Source organism: Aythya ferina (genome assembly GCF_964211825.1).
Source record: "Aythya ferina genome assembly, chromosome: 11".
NCBI classification, from domain to species: domain Eukaryota; kingdom Metazoa; phylum Chordata; class Aves; order Anseriformes; family Anatidae; genus Aythya; species Aythya ferina.
Genome location: NC_140307.1, coordinates 18,278,584 through 18,302,328, shown reverse-complemented (window position 1 = coordinate 18,302,328; position 23,745 = coordinate 18,278,584). Strand labels below are relative to the sequence as shown.

The following is a 23,745-nucleotide window of genomic DNA, read 5'->3' as shown; positions in this document are numbered from 1 at the left end:
AGTGGTTCCTTACTCATTAGAAAACTGTCTACTTAATTTAAATCTAACAAGAAAAAAAAAATCAGCTTTTATGCAACTACTTTGTTGATAAGTGTAAGTTTACAGAGCACCTCATGGAATGTTTTATCTTTTACCTCTTTGGGGAGGACATTTATTAAAAACAGCGTTATTTTTATTTCCAGCATTGTGAAAAATTCAGAAATCCTACATCACACAAGACACATTATTTATGTGTTTCTACCTAAAAGCATAGATAATGAATTGCTTAACCCAGAAGCTGTAATAATAAACTTAAAAAGTATGAACTACTTCATATAGAAAATGATATGAAATTTCCAACAGTGAACAAAATCAGAATGTTTCTGAACAGATCTCTCTCCAGCTGGACAACAGTTCTTATTATGCATTATTACTTTCTATAAGCCTACTGGTACAGAGTTCATCTTCTAGTGTAGAAATGTAAGTCAGTATACTTATCCCCATATACTGTAAATTGACATGCAATTAAAAAAAAAAAAGTCACTTTATTTAATTCACAGTTCTTTAATTCAGCTAGTATAGTAAGTACAAAAGCAATTTCTACAAACAGTGATTAGATAAAGATCAAACTTTTTTTTTTTTTACTATTATTATTATGTATGCTTCTTAATTGTATTTTGAAGCTGAAGAAGACAGGCAGCACATGTGCCTCATTTCATTGGGAAAATATGGTCAAAAGCGGCAACATTTGGAGCTTCCCATCTCCATTCTTTATCTCTGTGACTATGAGACATTTGGGCCCTGGCTGATTATAGCCAGCAGGCAGACTATCTTCACATCAAAACATAGCACTCTTTTTCATAACCAACCAGAAGACCACATAAACTTACTACAAAGTTTATCAGCCCCAAAATATTTTACCTTCATATGATTTTTTAAAGGATCCATAAGATTGAAATGAATATTGCACTTTGGACAAGCTCGTGGAAAAGGTCCTCCATTTTTAATATTGCTTGATGTAGCATTAGTACCTGGAAAACATATTAAGATTCAGAATTCACAATCAAGAGTGACTAATTTATTATTGTTTATTATTCTAGCAAAACATGCTATTTGAAATAAAAACTATTTCAACCGATGTGGCTGTAGTGAACATACGCAAGGTTTTACAACCATCTTTTAAATACTGTTCTTAATTTCCAAAATCATTTTATTCAGTTTGATATAAACATATATAAAATCTTAGCAAATAACAAGGAAAAAATGGGAGAGGGTAATAGGAGCACAACAGAGACAAAACATTAATTCTGTTCCCCTAAGCCCCCAGATGAAACAGATTACGTGATTTCTTTTTTAAAGAGGTTTAATTTTAAAGAATTGTACAAAACTTTTTATGCCATGACCTGATCACCATCACATAGGGTTCAGATACCTGTTTTTGAAAGGAATTTCACCATCTCATTCTCAATAGTAAGACTATAGTTCCCTGGCAGTAGTTGTAACCCTGAGCCTATTCAGATGCATCATTCCTGTTGAGCAAAGGTGTCTTTGGAAAACCTGGACAATAAATCCTCTAAATAATTACTCCCAAGAATGGAAGGAAGGAATATTCTCTTATCAGTACAAATTAATACTTTTCAAGCAAATTAAAAACAAAAACCTTTGCGTTATCTTAAACTTCAATGAATAAAGCCAAGCTTCCAGTTTTCTCCTAACTGCCAAAAGACAGTGAGAGCTACTTTTCCAGGTCAAGTTCTCTTGCATTTACAAGTCATTCACAGATCTGGAGGACTCCATGCAGAATAAGCAGTTTAGAACAGATTAAACACAGGAGAAGTGTTAATATCTTAACTTCAGGGTCAAATGTACTGTGCCAGGGCTATGAAAAAAATGTAATAAAAAATATACGCACAAATACACCCACCTTGTAACAAGGAAAAGTTTGGGTTAAGAGATGACCATGCAACTGCCTAATACATTTTGTCATTAAAATGATCTTGCATAATCCACAAGCTAGACAGAGATCAAGCAGTATTTTTCCATGAGGATAACGTTACTGCTAAGAATCGTAATTAAGCAGAAAGTCCTTCAAATGAGTGGATGACCATGCAAGAGATTTACCACAAAACAGTGCTGCAAGTCTTCAGCATTAAAGTTTGTAAAACATTTTGACAAGTTTGCTGAGGGCAAATTAATTTTGGAATGTTCTGCAGCAAAATGTAATGTTCTGTGGTGCCTCATTGCTGGATTTTGTGACATTTGAAATTTGTATGGGATCATGGAACTGCCTAGAGACAAACTCAAAAAAATGGGTTCTCAGTAACTATGATCATCTATTCCTTTGTTACTGAATTTAGTAATATCCTCTGGTTATCTTTTGTACGCTGCAAGCTGCAGCACAGTATCTGTTTTGCAGCATAGTATCTGTTTTACCCACCACAGGGTGTAGGAATTCTTTTTTCCCAGCAATATTCTGGGTTATAGCTACTTCCTGCTGGTTGCTAAGGAAGAGAACAGCTGCAAACGGCACGTCAAAAAAAAAGTATTCTAAGCAATTTAATCATAATGTGGGTAGCTTCTCATTTTAATATTATAGGAAAGAGTATGTGGCTGGAAATATCTCAAAGTCAATAAGAAGTTCTGGTCTATTATAATCAGCTGGAAAGCACCTTTTGGCTCAGGAGGAAACGTGCCTGATTACTAATATGCTGAAACAGCCAGACTACCTTTCTACTTGTAGGGAGGGGAAGTTCATTCAGAGCAACCTGAAACTTAAATTCCCCTGCTCCTTTCCTACTACTATTTTAAACCGTATCAAAATCACCACTGCAAAAGAAAGGTCGGAACTGCAAAAACCACTTTGCAATAGTTATTCCAAATACTGGCATCACAGAATTTAGGAGGGATGTGTAGAGGTGTTTTTGTCCAGCCTCCCACTCAAAGCACATGCAACCCCATCAGCATGCTCAGAGCCATCCAGCTGATTTCTCAGTAACTCCAAGGACAGAGATTCCATAGTCCAAGTCCCTCATCTTGCATTCCTAAAGTTAATTGTTTTCATCCTTTTAACTAATCTTTTAAATACTTGATAAATTCAGCAGTCACAAAATTCTTTCAACCTTGATTTTTAGTTGGTTAAGTTTCAACCCCATTAAGTTGTTTGAGCTAAAAAAATCAGATGAGTTCAGGGGCATTTGTTTTGAATGTCTGTTTTCACAGCTACTGAACAACTCAACTAGTCTCCACTTCACTGAAGTCAAACATCCGAACAAGGAAGGCCAGAAGTTTGAATATGCAGTAACTTAGGTTGAATTAATTTGTAAAGGTATATAAATTCTTGCACTGAAAGGTTTGTCTTTATTTTTTATTTATTGTAAGGCAGAACAATTACTTATTTACATTGCCTTAACAGCATTGAGAATAATGATCAACTTAAACATTGCAAGAGTGCTAGCTTTCTCCATGAACCAGACGCATGGATGGACAGCTAGACCATTGGATCTACCCTACCTTTTGAAGATACATTTTGTGATGGTGTTACTGTTGGAGAGTTAACTGTAGGTGAAACATCTGAATTGCTTCCAGCACCAACCTCATTAGGCTTGGCCTTTTTTGGAGTTACACTGTTGCCTTCAGAAGTAGCAGGACGCTTAGATACAAAAACACTCTCATTCAGACCTAGTGGTTTAAATTAAAAAACCTCAGTTTTTTTCCATAGTATATTACAAACACATTACTGATGCCTATACTTTAAAAGATGGGCAAGTCCAAATACAGCAGTTAAGATTTCCCTAACATCATAATCCATGCAGAAGTTAAGAAAACTATATCCGACTCAGAATTTTCTCAGACAGTGGAGAAGAAAAGGGTAAAGGTGAAAGATACACAGCCCCATCTGTAAAAACAAGTAAAATATACTGTGACCAACTGAATTTTTTGGCCTGCTTTTCGTATCTTGACCCAGACTCATCTCAAACAGATTCTTAACTCTGTAAAACATTTTGAGACTTCAGTTTGTATGCGAAATACTACCCAAAATGAAAATTGTGTTGTAATTTCTAATAAGCAATCATGGTATGCCTATTTTGCTCTATTCTGATGAAGACGCTGATTCACTAATTGTTTGCAGTACTTCTAAAAATAAATAAAACACTATAAACAACTCTGAAATTCAGAGTTTCAGTGCCTAATAAACTGGTCCTTCAGTATTTGTCTCTCTCTTGTCCTGAAACCAACATCTCTGTTACTGTAAAATTATCCTTGGATTGGAGAATCATCCAACTGATATAATCTTGATACAGAGCTCAATCTTCAACTAGACCTGAAGCACAGCTGCATACCAGTAATTCTGAGGTGATAGTACAGGCCTTCAGTAATTCTGAAGTGACAGCACAGATGGCAGACAGCTTTTACAGTATGATGATCTATGAGGAGGCCAAGACTTGCAGAAAATAACTCCCAAACACAATGATATCAAGGAAGGACATTCTTGTACATTTCCCTCACAGCCATCTAACTGCTCCAATGACTTCTTTGGGTGTAATAAAAAATGAACTACTATCTTTAAAAGCCTTTCCAATGATCAGAGATAACTTGTGTTACATAAAATTATTCAAACTACTATGAAAAAATAAAAACCAAGCCACTGGTTCACCTCCAAGTCGTGTTTATCCTGTATTAGCTATCTACAGCTAGCAAACAGTCTCCCTGTTCAATCCAAAGAATCTCAGCAGGGAATGCTGGCATTTGAGCATTTGGACATTTACCGCATTATGCCTCATGTACAGGAAAACGTAATTCACTTGTTATATATGCATCTAATGATCCTAGTATTCTCCTTCTGAGCATACCCTTCCATAATAACCACTTCTTCCTGACATAAATGAAGATACTAAGCTCAAATATCTCAGCCTGTGCATTGTTTCCCAAAGACAACGCATACACAAAATAAACAGGTCATCTGCTAGATGACACTACTTCCTAGATGTTGTTTGTTTTACATTTACTTATCCTTGATCACAAAAAGTTTTCATACAACTGGTATAACTTTTGAATTCTGCATCACTGAGGCCATTCGAGCACCAGGCCATCAACCCACAGCAGGCAAAATTTAATAAAATATAATTACATATCTGTGTTGCGTAAGAAGGGACTGGGTTAAGACAGAAGGTCTGATTTTATAAGAATCTTCAGTAAAATACTTAATTTTACTAAGGAAAACCTGATATATAAAAAAGACAATCTTTACAGGTTAACAAAATTGGTAATACTTGAAATTTAATAAGCTTGACATATCTGTGACACACAAAAAAATTGAAGTTCATTTTCTATATTCATACAGGTAAGGATTCTTACCTTGGTTTATACACCTCTGATCTAATAAATTTCCTCTTTCAGAAAAGTGATAACACTAGGAGAACATACATACATTTGCATTTGAATTCCACTGTTTGCTCATTAGAAATATTTCAAGGCATATTGTGAAAAATAAACAAAACTATTTTAAATATTATTTAATATCTAGCCTATGCAAATCAGTCCCTGTTCTGACTGATTTGTCTTTTCAACTTGCCTCTCTAGGCTGGTGCATTGACACCAAATTTCCTCAGATCACTGATGCCCCAGGCTAGTTTGTCCAATGCTCCACCCAACATACCACAAGCTGAAATTGTCAGGGACTCCAGGCACTGGAGCCCAGAGCACACAGTTGCTGTTTGGTTTTGCAGTTTGCTTATGAAGTCTATTACCTTCACTTCACACTACTAGTAAATACTTCTGTAACTATTTTGTAGTTATTATGAAACAGTTGCCTATTAACATACACACAGCATCACTGTATATGATATCGAGAATTACTGCAAAAAGAAGCCACAATACGGTAAAATATATTAAAAATGGTAACCTTGAATAGAGGTGGTTTATGTAATGTGATAAATCACATCAAATTCACAGAATCGGGACATAAAAGCCTTCTCAGACCTGTCCCTCACCAACACTTTCATTAACCTAGTGATATGAATGGATGCATACACTTCAGACAGCTCTTGAATACCACAGAACAGTTTTTCTGTTGGTTATGGCATTTTCTGGTTTCTCCAAGTGCATAGTTTCACATACATCCCCAGTGCCCATCCAACACCCAGGTACGAGCTATCAGTACAGTTTAACTTCTCACCACTGTTTAGCAGCCTAGCAAAAAGGTTGGTTAGTGTCTGTCAGCAATTCCTCATTTGCCTGGTTCACACACCTCAGAAACAAACATTTATGCTATGTTGAGCTAAAAGTTGTGTATTCTTCAGTGACTCCACATGCAGAGGTTAAACTACTCTGCAGAGAGTACCACAGGCTGGTTCCCACTAAGGCTGCACTTTGAAATACCATATTCCAGAATGCTTTGTGCCAGCAGTGCTGCCCGTGAATTAGAGGAAGCACAACGCCAACACAGGCAAGTAGGCATCGGCACATACAATCAAACCAAATGTAAGAGCCTTACGTGACCTTACCACGCCAGCCAAACCACAAAACACACAGATACTTCTTGGGAAATTAAGTTAAGTATTACATTAGCCTCCTGTGTCACACAGGAATGAAAGAGACACAACTTTGAACCAGAAATAATAAACCTTTTCATCTATTTTCTCTGTTGTGTATCTTACTGAAATATACAGACTAAGTATGGTATATTACTTTGAATTACAGTCCTTGATGCCTTTGAGTACATCGTTTTTCCTGATAAGAGCCTAATATAAGTAATTGTTAAATATGCAAGCAGGTGTCATGAATTAGAAAAATAAAATTAAATACCTGTGGCTTTGGAGAACTAGGGTTGAATACTGAACCATTTGCAATAAATAAAAGCCTCGTTTGCTTTACAAAAAGCTATTTATTCCACTAAGACAAGAATCAGATCACAGAATAGACACATGCAAAGAAATACACTACCTTCATTGATCAGTAGCTGCAGTGAATGCCTTAGCTAGAGATGCAAAATCATCATACCAAGCAACAGAAGAAGCTACCAGTCATTCTGTTTTACTTTTAGTATGACCGGTTAAGCCATTCATTATAGATAGCCTGTTACCTTATGGAAGAATCGAAAGTGTTTGTCATCTATAACTTACAGACTGAATCCTAGGATTCTGTTCAGTTACTAGAGAAGTGCAATCCTTCACAAAAAAAGGGAATGTTTCAAGTTACAGCCTGTTTAAGATTGAATACACTGCATGCTTCAATTCTATTCCACCTGCTATGAAAAAAGGGGGTTGGTTGGTTGGTTGTGTTTAGATAGGTTAAATAGTTCCTGTTGAAATATGGTTTAGCTAGATGAAAAAAAAAATTAGTTGTCAAACTGCAGTCTTTTCCTTCCCCCTCCTTTTTGCACAGGATCCTTTTGATCCCATTTACTCCAACTGCTATATTTAGCAGTCAGGAAACCAAGACCATCATCATTGGGAATCCACTCAGCAGACTCAGGAAGTTCTTCTGGCACTGTTCCACAGCCCCTCTCTTGCTAACAGCCGCTTCTATTCATGCTAGTCGAAGAGTGCTGGATATACAGAAAATGAGCCTTTAACTGTCAAAAATAATTGTAGTGTATCTGGCAATATTTTTTTTTTCCATCTAAATGACCATTACAAGACATCAGTTGATATTACAGTCAGTCTAATGCAATGAAAAGCAAAGTCTGACAACACAAGGCTCTGAAGTTTAATTCATCAAACATTATATAGTGTTATGTACAGGGGGAAGAAAAAAAAGTAGCTATACTATATTCTAAAAATCCTATTTAAAATTATAACCCAAAGGTCTGCACTACAGTTAAATGACATTACGCTGTTTCTTTCTCTTATCAACTACTACAGTTATACCCACCTGTTACATTCACTGATGGCCCAGTCTGGTACTGTGGAACTCCCGAGTTCTCTCTCACACCAAACAGTATACCAGATGTATTATCTGGTGCAGCTGGTGGAGAATCCATAATATAATCCTAATAAGATATTTTCAAGAGGGAAAAGAAATTTGAGGTTTAACATTTTTTTACTTGCAGGCTTCAAAGGGTTTATCTTAAAAACATACGACGGCTTACAAGTACTCATAAGTACTCATCTCTAAACCAAGTTCATTACAATCTCCCCCAAATAGTTTCTTTTGACATTTTAAGAAGTTTGCAACTCTTATCAGTGGTTAATTTAGTCATAGCTGTATATCCAAAAAAAAAAAAACAACCATATGACCCAAGAAAGCCCATTTTATGAAATATTACTTGGACTATGTGAATTGCTAATTGCAATTACTTTTGTTCAAAAGTCTGATGATGTTGCAAATTACACTTGAATTGTTCTGACAACTGTAGAGCTTTCTTCCTTCAATACAAGCTTAGACATTTGCCTGTTACTCTTGTGTAACAGCTACTACCTGCATTTTAAAAGAACAGAAAACAGAACTGAAAGTAGCACAAACTTGCTGCGAGCAGAAGCCTCTTAAAGATGAGATTACACCAGTCAAATTCTATGAAGTGATCAAGCTTTAATGAAAGTAAGGAAGTATCTACAACATGGTGACTGTGAATGGCACTCAAACTTATGGTATCACTAAGGGATATTTTTTTTTTCTTTTATGTAGGATAATTTATAAGAGATTTCTTGAAATAATACAGTTTAACTCCCTTTTCAAAGCACAGCTAACCTAAAAGTTGGTTTGTGTTTCTCAGCACCTTGATGCTTTTGAGCATCTCCAAATACAGGTATACTTTTACCCTTCAACTTAAAAGGTTTGCCCTTTGGTACTACCATAACCTAAAAAATGAAACAGAGTCTACATTTCTCAGCCGCAACACAGAAAACTTATACCTAAACACTTTCATTGATCACCTAACAGGTAACGTTTAGAGTGAAGGAAACATCAAATTTAGTTCTTATTAACATTCAAATTTAGAGGCTGTGGTAGGTGAAAAACACACTTGCCAAGATCATTAATATTGCTCACATCTCTGTTCATACTAACTAAACCAATTTGGAACACAAAATATTTTCAGCAATAGCAATAATCAGTTAAGAAAAACCTTATGGTAGAATTGCATTAAATCTCCATGTTGAGGTATAAATGGCAAAATGTTGGCACTTCATCTTTCTACTCTGAAATAGTGCAATTACTTACATTAACTTTGTCAAGCTGTACTGTGAAACAGAAGACTAGACAGAATTAGCCCCACTTTCTTGAAACATGATCACCTAACACTCATACACACACTTTGTCATCAATGTATCCATGAGACAAAGGCCACAATGCTTTTTGCTGTAAAGTTAAGTCTCTTAATATGCTTCCCACTCCACTAAGTCAGCACAATTGTAGAAACACCCTGGTAGAAGCTGTAACCTTTTTAACTACCGCCATTTTGACTAAACTTGATGGTAACAAGTCTAAAGGCAGTGCACAAATACACAGACAGGTATGATAATTTGTTTTAGGACTCTTAAGTACTAGAAAAGATTGGAACAAAGCAAGAGCTTTTTCTTCCCACCCTGTTTTTGTTGTAGAGCTCTGAAACAAAGACCCTGCAGGGCCCTAATGAAAACACAGAGCCGTTCTTCCGGAGCGATCGAATTCAATCTAAGTAAGTTAAGCAAAGGTGTAGCTGTTGAAATCATGATAATGCTAAAAACATTGACTACTAAATTTCTTTGCCGTATTTGTTACAAGTAAAAACTATGAGCAGGAGTCCTACCAGAGCAGGTTTTACTGTATCCACGATGGCTTCAGACTAGCCAGTGAAATTACAAGTGAAGCCCTTAACCTGCAAACCCCAGTTCTGAAGCAACTAATGCTCAGGTGGTAAGCCTGTTGCAGGCTCCTGGGGTGGAGGACTTTGCACACCACCACTTTAAATATGACCAATACAATACATATACACAAAATCTGCCACTCTTACTACTTTGCGGTTTGTTTTTAAGTGCTGATACCATTTCAGCTTTCTTCAATACACTAGGTATTTCGATGGCATGTGTACACCTCCCTAGTATATACTAAACTCGTCTGGTGAGCAAGAAAGTAAAAGCCTGGAAATTCAGTCTCTTTTTTTTCTCCATGTCCCCTTCTGTTTAAAACTATTCTTTTCACATAATTTGGTTCTGTTGTTTTACATACAATAAAATAAAAAAAAATATCATGCTTTAGAAAGCAAAAACATTTTAAATAATTAAGTAGAGCAGCTTTACCATGTCAATGAAAAAAAATCAACCAAAATTAACTAAATTAACATATTAACTAAATTAACACATACAGGTGCTCTCACATGTAGAAAGTCTAAATCCAACAACATTATAAACGAAGTTCTGAGGGCTCAAGTAAAGAAAAAAAAACAACATTGTCACTCTGTTTTTCAGAAGACTAGTAACAATTTTAGACTCCATGTGCATGCTGGGTTTCCTAACTGTAGAAACCGACACGCCAATCTGTAACCAAATCCACATAGAACTGGAATGATGCATGGTACTGGACCTTTGCTCTTTCAAAATTTAACTAGGAAGAACTGAAACCTGAATCACACTCAGGCTGAGGAATGTGCCTAGCCATTACGGGAAAGATGGACAGAAGTGGCTAGGGCTTACTGGAAGGCATTCTGAATGCTGAGTCATAGAAAATCCTCATCGCTGAGAATGAATGAGCCTTAAAGAAGAAGATAACCTTACGGTATCATACAACAGCAGTAGCTCTGAATTAGTTAGGACTGGTGTAGACAGTACCACCAAAGCCAAATTCAATTCAGAATTTCTGGAACTGATTTAAAATAGTGCAGTAACAAGAACACAAAACAGAAGAATCAGGTTGGGAAGAAACAGAAAACGTGTGAATGAAAGTGTCATATAAAGCCCAAGGTAGAAAAACATTAATATAAAGCAGTGGTCCCCAGAGAAGGAAGACTAGATAACGGGGAAAAAAAATACCCAAAGCTTAAGGAGCCGTTAAATGAAGACAATTCTAGCCAAGGACATGAACCAAAATAAAAGGAGCATACATATGACACTAAGAAGAGCAGATGACAGTTGTGTCAGGAGTGATATTAAAAAACACATAACAATGCCCAAGAACCTGAACTACAGTACCTCATTAAAAATAAAAGCACAACAATCAAGCCTTCTCCCTCCCCGCCCCCAAAGTATGGTTTAATCAAGTGGCTGAACAGTACAAGGATAAGGAAGCAAACTATCCTAAATAAGGCTGAAAGTGGAAATACTAATCTGAATCTGGAAGAGTTAAGTTGAAGAGATGGAAGAGTCACCTTCAGTATGTTCTAAGCAAGGAAGAAAACCACCATCAGAACAGTCTTCCTAACAGTACTCAAGAATAACATCTTAAGAACACCTAAAAAATTAAAGAGCTTGTGAAAGCCATGATCAAAATGCCAACACTGAAAAGAAACCATACAATATGAGACGGTCTCAATTGTGTAAGTTTTAAGAGACCACAGAACATATATGCACTGGGCATCCCACAAAAGGATGCTCTGCTTTGTAAAGCACATTGATCTAACTTGGAATAAAGACAGAACAGCCTAATACATAGTTAGAGACCCTTTCCTACATCAAGCACCTTGAAAGCCGCATTTCTAGCTGCGACTGCTTTACATAGGTGTATCTCTCTCTACCAGTAACAAGAACAACCTGCAGGTTTTGGCAAAGTAAAAGAAATTGTCGAAGTCAACTTTGACATTCCTGTTGCAAGCAAACTTGATAAATGAGAAAGAACTTTCAACAAAAAGAAGTGCTGTGTGTATACCATCTTTAACCTTCAGAAGACATTACCATCATGTGAGTTACATCCCACTTACATATACGTTTTGCAGCTCAGCTTTCCTAGGTCTGCTTACTCAAAGGTTTCCTAATAAAACCATTTTAGAGGCCACTAGCAGCTTTATCTATTAGAACAGAAACACAGAATTTATATGTGAGAGAAGTATGGGAGGAAGCTGTCTCATGCAACAGAGATTCTGCAAGACATCCTAACATCCTTTTGAAGGATTTGAAAAAGCATACTACATCATGAGTAAACCTTGATAAAACTCACAGACTTGGAATATGTGTATACATTAAGTGAAATAGCAGACTTTTCTGTATTAACTCAGGCTGCTTTATAAAGACAAATTTAAGAGGACTTTAGAGCCAACCTACATGTCCTACTGACATCTGGCCTTCTAATTATATCACTGTTTTAGGCCTTCATACATGCCACGACAGACTAATTTAATTAACATGTTTCACTAGACGTGCCCAAAAAGTTCTCTTTGCAAATTGTCAATCAACTCCTGAAGACTCAACATTGGAAAGTACGAGTTCCTTCCTAACAAATCTGCCAGAGATCCGGCTATGAAGGCAACAATTCCATTGTAGTTTTTCTGAAAATCCAGCACCACCGATGATTTAGCCACAAATCATAAGAAGAGTATCTAATTCTCATGTTCTACCAGTCTTATTCATACTGATTTCCTTGTTCAGTAAAAGCAGAATACATGAAGACTGAAAGATTTTCATTTATACTTAAAGACTGGCAGCTAGGACAACTGCAGGTCTGGAAATTTGCATGGATTGTGGAGATGGTGCCCACTTCATTTTAGCCTGACAGTAGCAGTTATATAGTAGTCACATTGCCTAGACATTGCCTTTTCACACCATAGTTTACCTCACACAAACATAGAATGTCGATCTTCACTCTCTCACAAGCATCCAACAGGTAAGGCAAAAAAGCCAGCATCTAACTTGACTCCCTCAAGTTCTGAGGGAATCCTGAGGTTCCCTGGCTCTCCCTGAAGATCTACAATATATGACTTGTGTACCTAATTCCCTTGGGCTTTTAAGAAAAAGCAAGTACCTTGTTAGAGCCTTCCAGCTACTCACCCTACAGCTTATGGCTGCTTTCACCCCCGTTCTCATACCACAGTTTCACTACAGCTGCCAAGTGAACCAAGAAGCTACCACAACAGCATTCTCTCAAGCAGCCATACCCCAAGAGAGCCATTGTAAAAATCACATGGGAAAAGCTAAACACCAAATGCAAGTCACTGCAAAATGAAATTAATTCACCAATATGAAGGATCCGTCTCTAAGAAAAGAATGCATCTCTGTAAAACTTACAGAATGGGATTTTGCATCATTTCTCCATATAAGCTAAACAAATTACCTAAACCACATCAATCTATGCTTAAGATTTTTCATTTAATTCTGCTGTTACTAGGTAAAGCTACCATCCTTGAGCCCTGCAACACATTTTAAACATAGTAAGAGTTTTTAAATCAGTATTTTAAATATATATTATAATTAAGCAGAGCAAGGTTATGGTCAATGAATCCTTACAATGTACGTAATAATGATAGTCAATAATTTAGTGCAGGTCTTCAAATAACCCTACTAAGTGAGTTCATATGTTCCACATTAATTTATTCAAAAGCAAACTAAGTATTTTACAGTTTAAGGGAATAAAAATTTACCTGATTGAGTATTACAGGCTGTGTTGTTACAGTAGTCACTGGCCTGGATACAGGTTGAGCCACTACAGGAACTGTGATATTTCTTGATACTGGCTGTGTTGTCACTGGAATGGTTACAGGTCTGCTAACAGGCTGTGATATTCCAGAACTTGGCCGGGGCATCTGCTGTGTTGATAAACATCCAGCAACTGGTCTCTGCAGTGTCTGTGAAGTTCCTGAAACATTCACTGGTCTAGACAATGGCTGGACTGCTACAGAGCTAGTCGTAGGTCTGGATACAGACTGAAAGACTGATGAGACAGGCATGGCACTGGGGCTGGAGGCAGATGTCGGATAATGGTGACTTTCAGGCTTGAATGTAGTAACAGTACCTGTTGCAAAGGATTCCAAAGTTATCTTTATATAATTTCGTGGTCAGACATTTCATAAGTTTTGTGGTTTCGAGTGTGTTTGTTTTTTAATTACCATATTAGGACAATATAGTACCTCTACTGGGTGCACCATTCTGTATCCCCCTTCGTGATGAGCCGAAGTTGACTCTGTTCAATATATCTGTCAAAAGTTACATTTATCTTAATTGCAGTTAAATTAATAGCTTAAGCTCTTTGCAAATTAAAAGCAGCATTCATGTCCACTAATTAAGCCAATTAGGATCTGCCTTATGAATTAGAATATTACTTCTAAAACAAATAACCTTACAACACACAATGTCATTTGTACCAGTTAAGACATGCTCTTCTACTCTGCTTTTCTTAGTTTGGCTAGCTCACTTAAGAATCTCAGGTTTTATTTTCTTGGAGATTAAGACAGAAGTAAGAGTGTAAGCAAAATAAGAACACTTCACAAAGATTTAGCTCTGCTGATTTTAAGAAATGCATTTATTCATTAATGTTTGTTGCATACATAGAAAAGAAGTTCCCCAACTCTACGACTGCTCCGCAGAAAAGGAATCATTTTCTTTAAACCAGTTACTAAACAATTACCAATCTCAAGTTCCCAGTGCCAAAGGAAATGAAGAGAGCAGCAATTACAGGAGCCATATTGGAAGTGTATTACAATCAGATTGATTTTCTTACATATCCCACACAGCAGTCTATGACCAGAGTTCTAACTTGTTGGAAAGAAGTGGAATTTCTTAGATCTAATGCTTACTCCCTAACTGGTATCAGCAATATTCCCCAACCATCTACATCTTTTTCTATGATTACAATGTATTTGCCAGAATATTACAGCAATATTGATCAAATTAAAATATTCTTCTACCACCAGATTCTCAATGCATTTAATGCTACTGCCAAGTTTCTTGCTCTGACATGTGAAAATATGCATATGAAATTAGGTAAATGTTCCAAATCAGTAAGATTGAAAATACCTTCTCAAACCGGGGTCAAATTACATCAGGATCTCAAACGAGGTATTAAAACTTCTGGAAATTGTGCTTAATAACCTCAAGGCTGCTTCCACAGACAACAGCTCATGAGTATTCAGTCCCCAGGTTGATAAATAAATCTAACAGCAGCAGAGCTCAGATCACAGCTCTCAACCTGTCACCTGCATTTAGATCATACTAATGAAAAAGCAGCTGCAAGCGACAGATTCTAACAAGTTTGCATTTTTTAAGATAGGAGAAATTTACTTCTGCAATAATACTATTTTTACTTCAAATGACGCAGTCTATGAGCAAGGATTAACTTAACTCAGGATTTACCCAAATATGTATATTTTTGTGTTTATTAACAAATCTATACCCCACATTTTAATTCCAGAGCCAAAACAAAAACCTTTGTCTACCTCCCCCTCCCCCCTATAAAAAACACAACGCAACAAAAGAACAAATCAAAAACAGACAAGCAAACAAAAAAACAGCTACCCTAAAAACTTAAAAGTTATGGTTCACAAAAGATATTCAGCTCCAGGCAGTCTGATACACAGACAATTCAAATCCTAAAATATAAAGGTAGAGTTTACTATTCATAAAAACATTTCAGAAAACCAGTGTTTTGAAATAAACTAGATTCACATGACAACTGATTCTTCATAGACTTGACATGCTGTTTCCCCTCCCCCTTCAAAGTATTATTTTTCCAGTTTGGGTAAAACAGTACTGAACAATAACAAGGTAACATGGAGAATAACATTTTAAAGTAGCAACAAATTACAAGTTTATGTGTATGACAAAGTAAGCAAGAAAAAATGAGCGGTAACTGTAGGAGAAATAAGCAGTTGCAGGAAACAGTAAAGCAAGCAAAGTGAGAGTTACTTTTCCTCCCACTCTAACTAATCCTCCAGCATGGCAGAAGAGACACTTTGCCATACGTAACACTGGGCCAGCATGTCAAGGCTGGGGCCCTTACCTATTTCCTTCCCAATTTCAACATCAGTCTATAGAAATCGATAATTGCATTGTCAGAAGAAGGTTAAAAAGATTGCTATGTATTGCAGAAAACATACCTTTCAGAAAAATTAAGAGCAATATGCACATCTCCATTTGTCATCTGATCAGACAGGGATTTTCTCAAGCAAAAACTAAACAGTAGCAGTAAGCAAAGCTGAGTTCATTGTGGCTTGCCTATCACGAACAACGATTCTGCAGACTGGAGCCTGACTACTGCCAGGACGTACTACTTACAAGCCAGAGAAGAACTGAGGTCATTCTTCCATAGCTGTTTTTGATAGTCAAGTAGGAGATTACAAAGAGAAAAGTTGGGGAAAGGGAAGGAAAAGAGAAAGTAACAAGTTATATCATAAGTGCTTTTATGTGTGTCAGGACTGAGTATGGGCAGCAGAATTAGAGGCATACATTGCAAGTCTGTATCTTTTACCAAAGTTCTTGAAGCTGCTGAATTATATCACAAACATAGTTCTCACTTCAAACACGTATTTCTATCCTTCTGACTGGGAAATAACCTTTCTACTGACTGCAGTGAACCTTTGTATATTTATTGCTCCAATGTCTTGCACTTTAATAGTTCACTTTCATGATCTACTGCTAATGGCCAACAAGAATCCAGAGGTCTTTAGGCCTCCTAAAAAACAGTTAGGGTATTTTTTTTTTAATCTTTTTAGAAATTAGTAACTTCAGAAAACTTCTTAAACCAAATTTCAAGCATTCTTCCAAAGGTTAAAGAGGATGTAGACTATTTTTCAAGTATTCAAAAACATTAACCATTGAGAACTATTTTTAGGTGAGAGAGCTTTAACATCAACTTTAATGCTTCTCAAATACTTAAGATGTTATTTTCCACAATTTTAAGCTAGTGAAAGAAGTATTAAAGTAGACTTACTATCCCAGCGAGTAACAAAATAAAACAGAGCTCAGATGCAAGATGAAGGTACTATAAATGAAAATGACTGAACAGCTAAGAATAGCTCCAAAGTCCATGCAGCAGAGTGTGGCAAAGAGCCTAGTTTAACATTTTGCCTTGAAATTCTTTACTGCAAACAACAAACGTTCAGAAAATGACTATGAAAATCTCAGATACAAGCATAGCAGAGACAAGACAAAACCATGCAGCTGTGAACCTCCTTACCAGGCTGTCTTCTGTATTTGACGACTAGAGAATACTTAGGTAAAACCTCCTAACGTTTGACTACATGATGGCCAAACACAGAGATCCAAAACTTCCATTACTGAAATTAATTTTAATAACAAAAATTATGTTCTCCTTCACTTACCTGCCAAAGCCCAAGCACAGGAAAAACATGGAATTCTGATACATCTGCTGTCATCACAACCACCTAACCTCATTCCCTGCACTACCTGTAATCAGAGAGAACTACAGAACTTGATGAAAAAACTCAGATTTCATAAGGAGGTAATGAATTTATTAATAGAAATCTCTTACTTAGCAGACAGGCTTGTGCTATTTTCAGATTAAATGATGTTCCTGTTTGTGCCTTTATTATACACACTTGGACAGTTACCATCGTTTTATCAAAATGATGTCCACACATTCTATCAACACATGAAATGAGCAGGGGAGGAGCAGGGGGTGGAAGAGGGACTGCCACATGAAGACTTGAATTCATGCATGTTACTTTAGCAGAGACACTTCCAAGTATCTACTTAAATATTGACTATATTAAGAGCTGTTGCACGGTTTCAGCATTGTCTGTACTGGACTGTAACTATATTGTCAGTGCTAAAACCTTCAAATGTTCTTGTTTTGCCTTGAGAGATTTAAGGTTACAGGTAGAGACAGCTGTACATTACCTGGATGTTAGGACAGAATTCCCTAAAAATTCCAGTTTTCAGTGTAAGACAGCAAACTAAAGAACAGCTTTAAGATGTAGGATTTCTTAAATCTCGCTGATTTTAAAAATCTCAATTTTCAATATAAGTTGGAAGTTTTACACCTTAAAATACCTCTTTAAATTATGGAAAATGTTATCTTACATGTACTAGGTGGCTTTGAGCTTGAGATTTCTCCAACAAAGATTGGCTCATCATCATCATCATCCTCTTCCACTTCTTTCACTCTCTTCTGCCATGGTTCTAGCTCCTCTTCTTCACATTCCATAAACAATTCTGCCATCTCGAGACTAGACAGAAAAAACAACAACAAATATTCAGTACTTTTGTGAGACAAATGCTTTACTGTGAACAGAAATGACTGCACTTGACAATAATTCCCAGATTATGGTCTCCCCCCACCACGTTCAATACCGGTTCAACATGACCTGATCTAGAATACATGTAGATCTTCAGAGATCAACATCAGAGCTACCAATCACAAATGGTTCTGTTTGCCTTTAAATAAGCCGTGACATCTAACAAAGCTTTCCTCTTTCTTTTCACAACCCCTGTTAGATAATCTTAAAAGCATTTCTTAACAATACAGGAAATAAGAACATAGGTTATTTGGAGTGTAATATACATATGTAAAATAAATTACAATAAGACCAGTATTTTCATAAAACCAAGTGATGGCTTCAGCAATAACCAGTATCAGAATGCCAGTAAAATTGTATTTGCTCTTCCTAAGACTTGGAGCTTCACAGACTTTGATGTCTCAGTTTTGCTCGATGATGCCAACAGTACCTCAAGCTAAGAGAGAATTTGATTGAAATTAATTAATAGTTTTGTTACGTACATGAAATTCTATTCATCACTGGACTGCTTTGACAAAAACTGGAGAACAGAACTCAAGGAACTTCTTTCATGAAGACCACAATCAATACAAGAGTATTTCTTGTCTTGTATCAGGCCCCAGCCACATAACCATTACTAATACTTCCCTTATGCTTATGGAATATTTACTTTACAAAGCAAACTAGCTAAGGAAGCTGGACTTTGAAAATCATTCTATTACACAGTGACAGTTGCCTGACACTGTAACTCCCTACACCTGGTGTGATGTCACGGCCGTAGCTCTAATAGCAATGCAAGGAAGGACAAAATGCATATTGCCTTTCCGCAGCAACATGCAGTTGAACTGACCTGTTCACACCGTAAGTAACAAACTGTTTTTACCATTACTACATATATATATTGACGAGAACAACTTTTCCCTATTATTAGTAGTAAAATAGCAATATTAATATAATTAAAGACTTTAAGGAAGTGTGCTGGGACTATTTTTTTTTGTATCCTTTAATGGATGCTATAGTCTCCACACACTCAAAAGCCTTGCTGTTTTCTACAGTTGCATGCAGATTTTTGCCCAGAGGCAGCTACGAATTCTTGAAGGCAAGAGCTATTTGTACAGTTGATTTCAGAAACGTATCACAAACCCTGACTTTGGTTTTCCTTGAATTCCTACAGCCCTAACACCAAACCTCTTAGTGTCAAAATTCAACTTCATCTCTAAAATCTTGATTCTGTTTTTCTACTTATCAACTGTCTACACTAAATCAAGCTCAGATCTTTTAGAAACAAAGCTTATGTATTATAATGTCATTAATAACTACCAAAAAAAAAAAAGACTATATATATATACTTGTATATATACAAGGTGACAAAATCAAGGCTATATTCATAAACTACTACTTCTTAAGCCAAACGATTCCTCTTTAACACATCAAGGGCATTCAGTCAACAGTTTTCTGTGCAATTTCCCATGATCTTCTCTTTTCCAAAAGTGTATCAAGCGCAACATATATATTACACGTTGGGTTAAGTTTCTTTTTTCAAAGTATAACTATGCAACGTTAAGAATACTCATAATCTCTCAACAGTGTTTAAAATGGAAGTCTTCAGCACAGAGAGTGAGAAACTGTCTAATAAGAGTCAACAACTTCAGGATAGGAGCAATGAGCTGCTATCAAAAATCACTGGGGAGCAGTCACAATCTGTGGGAATGTGGCCATGGGTGTCTGCAATCCCCATGGCTGGCGATATAATTGAACTCTTATTAATGAGGCCATCAAGGAATTCAGAGTTTAGAGGGAAAAAAGAAGGGTGATTCAGGAGACTCCCTGCCGTCTCAGGTTGCTTGTTCTCCAGCCATTATGGCACGGAAGTTGCTGGGCAAAGCTGTTGACCAATGAATGGTGGAAAAGTACTGCTGTGGGGCGAATAGTGTAAGAAGGGAGCCTGTCCTCAAGACGGGGATGCAACACGGATAACGAAGTTATGGCATCAATAAAGTAGCAGCAGTTACTGATCCTAAAAGAGCCCTGGTGTCCGTGTAGTCTTTATGCCACTACAATCCTGCACCTGCTTGCAGTGAAGCGCGTGAGAGGGGAGTGGGACGGCTGTGTGCCATGTCTTGAGGATAACACCAAGTTGCAGAGCTACACTACTCGCTTCCTTCATCAGATCAGGATGCCGAAGTTAAACAAAGTGCTAGAAAAGAAGAGAACAGGACACTAGACTAGGTTCTTGTCACAGGACAAGAGGAAGAGCATGGAGCCAATGTCCACTTCACACAGGTAAGAAAGGCCACGTGCCAGGTCTCAGAAGGTCGAGGCCCAATCTCTTCCTTCACAGAAGGCCTTTGTTTTACTTACAGGGAGACAATGGTTGGGAGACTTCAAGGCAAAATGAAAGATCATTTTCAGACACTTGGCTCGTGGAACTGCTAACATGGATACGAACTGTGTAGGGGGTATTTTTATTTAAGAAACCTGATTTTATTTGACCTCAAAAAAGTAATCGGATACAAGATGTACTAGAGAAGGTTAGAACACATACAAATTACACAGAAAATAGAATAGGCACAAACAATCTACATATTAGCACAGTTTTAACAAGATGCGTGATAATTTCAGTTACAGCAGAATGCAGCTGATTTTTTTTTTTAATCCAAATAAATTTAGTAACATAAGCACGGACATTTAGGTGACACCACCTAGCAGCGCTTCTTATGAACAATTCCATTTTATGAATAAAAATGGTTTTCTCAAAAGGTGACTTAAAAAGTAGGACAGCTTTTTAAAGGCGAATATCAAGTTATTTCAGATCTTTTACTACTATTATTATTCCAACAACAGGAATTTAAGGCAATGCTTTTACTGAGCCTAATGAGTTCCTGCCTTGTTCCTATACTCCTCCTTCAGTCATGATAGCACAGCTTCTCATAGGACTAGGACATGAACCTATGCAGATTAAAAATAACCTGGCCTGTGAGCAGTGGAACCAGCATGACTGAGAGGTCAAAAAAATTAGTGGCCTACAGAATTACAACTGCAGTAAGGGGAAAAGGTTTGATTACAGGAGGCATGCAGGAACTGCTCAAATTGTCATCATTGACAACATCTCCATCCATCTTTAGAGTACAATCAGCTTCCAAGTTTTCATCTTTTTAAACTTGATTAAGGCAGAACCTGCATGCCAGGAATCCTTCTAGCAGTTGCTCTAAAAGCCAGCAACAACAGTGACTTCTTTTCTTCCCCCACTCTCCACAAATATTTTCCAGCGGAGGTGCAGACTCCATTGTAACAAAGGTAAATCCACTGGCAATAACCTTTATTTACGCTATTTCTTTTTAATGCATATAAACACAAATACACATTTACACACATATCTACTCAGAAGTAGTCCACAGATCTGAGGCAGGTCCAAAACTCCAATGGAACGCTACATAAATAATCAAATAAACTGTTTAAAACAGTATTTTAATCTAAAAAGTGTCACAAAGCGTCTCCCTGCAGTGCAGGGTCAGGCTGGGTGTTAGGAAAAGGCTCTTTATTGAGTGGGTGGCCAAGCACTGGGACAGGCTCCCCAGAGCAGTGGTCATGGCACCAAGCCTGTAGGAGCTCAAGAAAAGTTTGGGCAATGCTCTCAGACACATGGTCTGATTTTGGGATGGTTCTGTGTGGACTCAGGAATTGGACTTGATCCCTTCCAGCTTGGGCTATTTTGTGATTCTATGAAAACTGTGAACAAATTCTTTAAAACGTTTTTAAAGTGTTGTTAGAATAATATCAAAGGATTGCTTAAAAAAGCAACAGCAGTTAAAATGAAAAGGCTTCCTATTTTCATGACCTAGTGGTTGACACCTGTATGCATCTGTCCAGCAAAAACTAAGGCTAGTGATAGAAGTTTATTAGGCTAGCGCGGATAATGAACATCCTGCAAAAGCTCACAGAAGACAGTTAGCAGGCAAGCAACGAACTAAAAATCTGACAGAAAAACAAAAAAAAAATCATCAACTCATTGCACAAATCAGGCTCCTGATAAAATAAGTATTTTTAAATAAGTATTTTGAAAGTTGGACATCTTTATTTATCATGTTAGTTACATTTAAACATGCGTAGTTTTACTGAAGCCAGTTATATTTATATCCTGCTTTTTACTATTGGGATTTGCAATTGCTTATTTACAGGGAAACAAGAGAAGTGATACAAACATTACTAAATGTAACAAGACTGTGACAGCCGAAGCAAAATCAGCAGAAAGCGATCTGTCCAAGTGCACCTTACAGACACTCAGATCAATGCTATGGAAAATCATGGCAAATACAGCTGCGGTGAGCTTTAAAGTTACTGAAAACCCATTTACTTCTTCAGATGCAGTTCACTTGTTCCACACTTAAGGTCAACACTCAACGTTTCCAATGGTTGATACTTTGGACTGGCTCTTAAAGTAACTGAAACCGAACCACTGGTGTGAAGTTGGTGGTATACTTCAAGAGTGAGGGTGTTTACATTAGCCAGAAAGTTTCCAGACTAGCCTTGCTTGTCACCTCCTCCTGACAACTATCAGGGAATTATTCACCCATCAGTCCTTTGCATCTCCAGTTCTAACGGGAAAGTCGTGTTGTTTAAAACACAGACCTCATGGTGGGCACCTACAGGGCGTTTTTCCGCCAGCCTCCCCCCGGCCTGTGACTGTGCTCGGTGTGAGCTGCAGCTTGGCAAGGCCGGCGAGCAATGGCATTTCCAATGGGCGCTGCGTTTGTTTCAGCAGCGAAGAAACAAGGACGAAGTGGAAGCCGAACCTGGAAAGTTTTAAAAAGCCGAAGCGCAAACCAACTCCCCTCAGAAAATAAAGAAAAAAAAAAAAAGGGGGGGGTTTAGAACAGAGCAAAACCCAAGGAGCCAACGCTGCCCTGCGTGCCGGGAGCTGCCGTAAGCTCCGCCTAGGGAAGGGCACCGCTGCCTCGGCAGCCAAGCCCCCAGTTCCCACCCCCGAGCCGGGCCGGCTGCGAGGCGGCGGGAGGGAGCCCGGGAGGGCGCCGAGGCCCGAGGGCAGCCGAGCGGCGGCCGCTCCGCTCCGCCCGGGAGCCGCCTCAGGGCCGGGCCCAGGCCTGCGGGCCGCAGCCGGCAGGAAGGAGGAGGAGGAGGAGGCCCGGCGCCCGCCGCCCAGCCCGGGGGCCCCGTGCGGGCGGAGCGAGGCCTCCCCGCGACGCCCCCGCGGGCAGACCCCCGGCACCCGGCCGGGAGAAGCCGTCGCGGCCCGGCCCCCGCGCTCCGAGCACCGCGAGGGGGCCGCGAGGCCGCGCTGCGACCTAAGATGGCGCCGGCCCGGCCCGGCAGGCGGCGAGCCCCCCGCCCCCCGCGGCCCGCAGCGGAGCGGCGCCGGGGCCGCCCCCGGGGGCTGAGGGGCACGGCGGGCGGGCAGGGAGCGGGCCGGCTTCGGCTTACCGTGCTGCGCCTCCAGAGGGGCCGCTCCCGGGCTGGCGGGGCGGGGATGGAAGGGACGGGAAGGGAAGGGAAAGGAAAGGAGGGGGCTGGGAGGGAGGGAGGGAGGGATGGAGGCAGCCGCGCTGGCAGCGGCTCCGCGCCTCACATCGCCGGAGCGCGGCGCCCCACCTCAGCGCCGCCGCCACCGGGGGAAGGAGGCGGGGGGCGCCCGGCGCGGGGCCTGCCGGGTAGGGCGCGGGGCAGCGCCGCGGGGC

At 38.7% G+C, this 23,745-nt stretch overlaps 1 protein-coding gene across 10 annotated transcripts in view; it reads right to left on the bottom strand.

Annotated features, from left to right (window-relative positions):
- Window positions 1-23,745, bottom strand: part of ZNF280D (zinc finger protein 280D) — a 75,733-nt gene that overhangs the window by 28,115 nt on the left and 23,873 nt on the right. For 2 of the 10 annotated variants that reach the window (XR_014696826.1, XR_014696827.1), the window contains exons 1-7: window positions 23,492-23,697; window positions 17,859-18,004; window positions 13,949-14,014; window positions 13,463-13,833; window positions 7,852-7,969; window positions 3,490-3,657; window positions 901-1,010 (exon numbers count right to left, since the gene is read on the bottom strand). Coding sequence is in view for 8 of the 10 variants with exons in the window: in XM_084532362.1 (XP_084388488.1) it covers window positions 901-1,010; window positions 3,490-3,657; window positions 7,852-7,969; window positions 13,463-13,833; window positions 13,949-14,014; window positions 17,859-18,004; window positions 22,682-22,686 (984 nt within the window). In the remaining 2 variants the exon portion in view is untranslated. Of the gene's footprint in view, window positions 1-900; window positions 1,011-3,489; window positions 3,658-7,851; window positions 7,970-13,462; window positions 13,834-13,927; window positions 14,015-17,137; window positions 17,223-17,858; window positions 18,005-22,681; window positions 23,084-23,491; window positions 23,698-23,745 lie in introns of those variants that run through there. The other 8 variants (XM_084532363.1, XM_084532358.1, XM_084532362.1 and 5 more) reach the window with 8 other exon arrangements.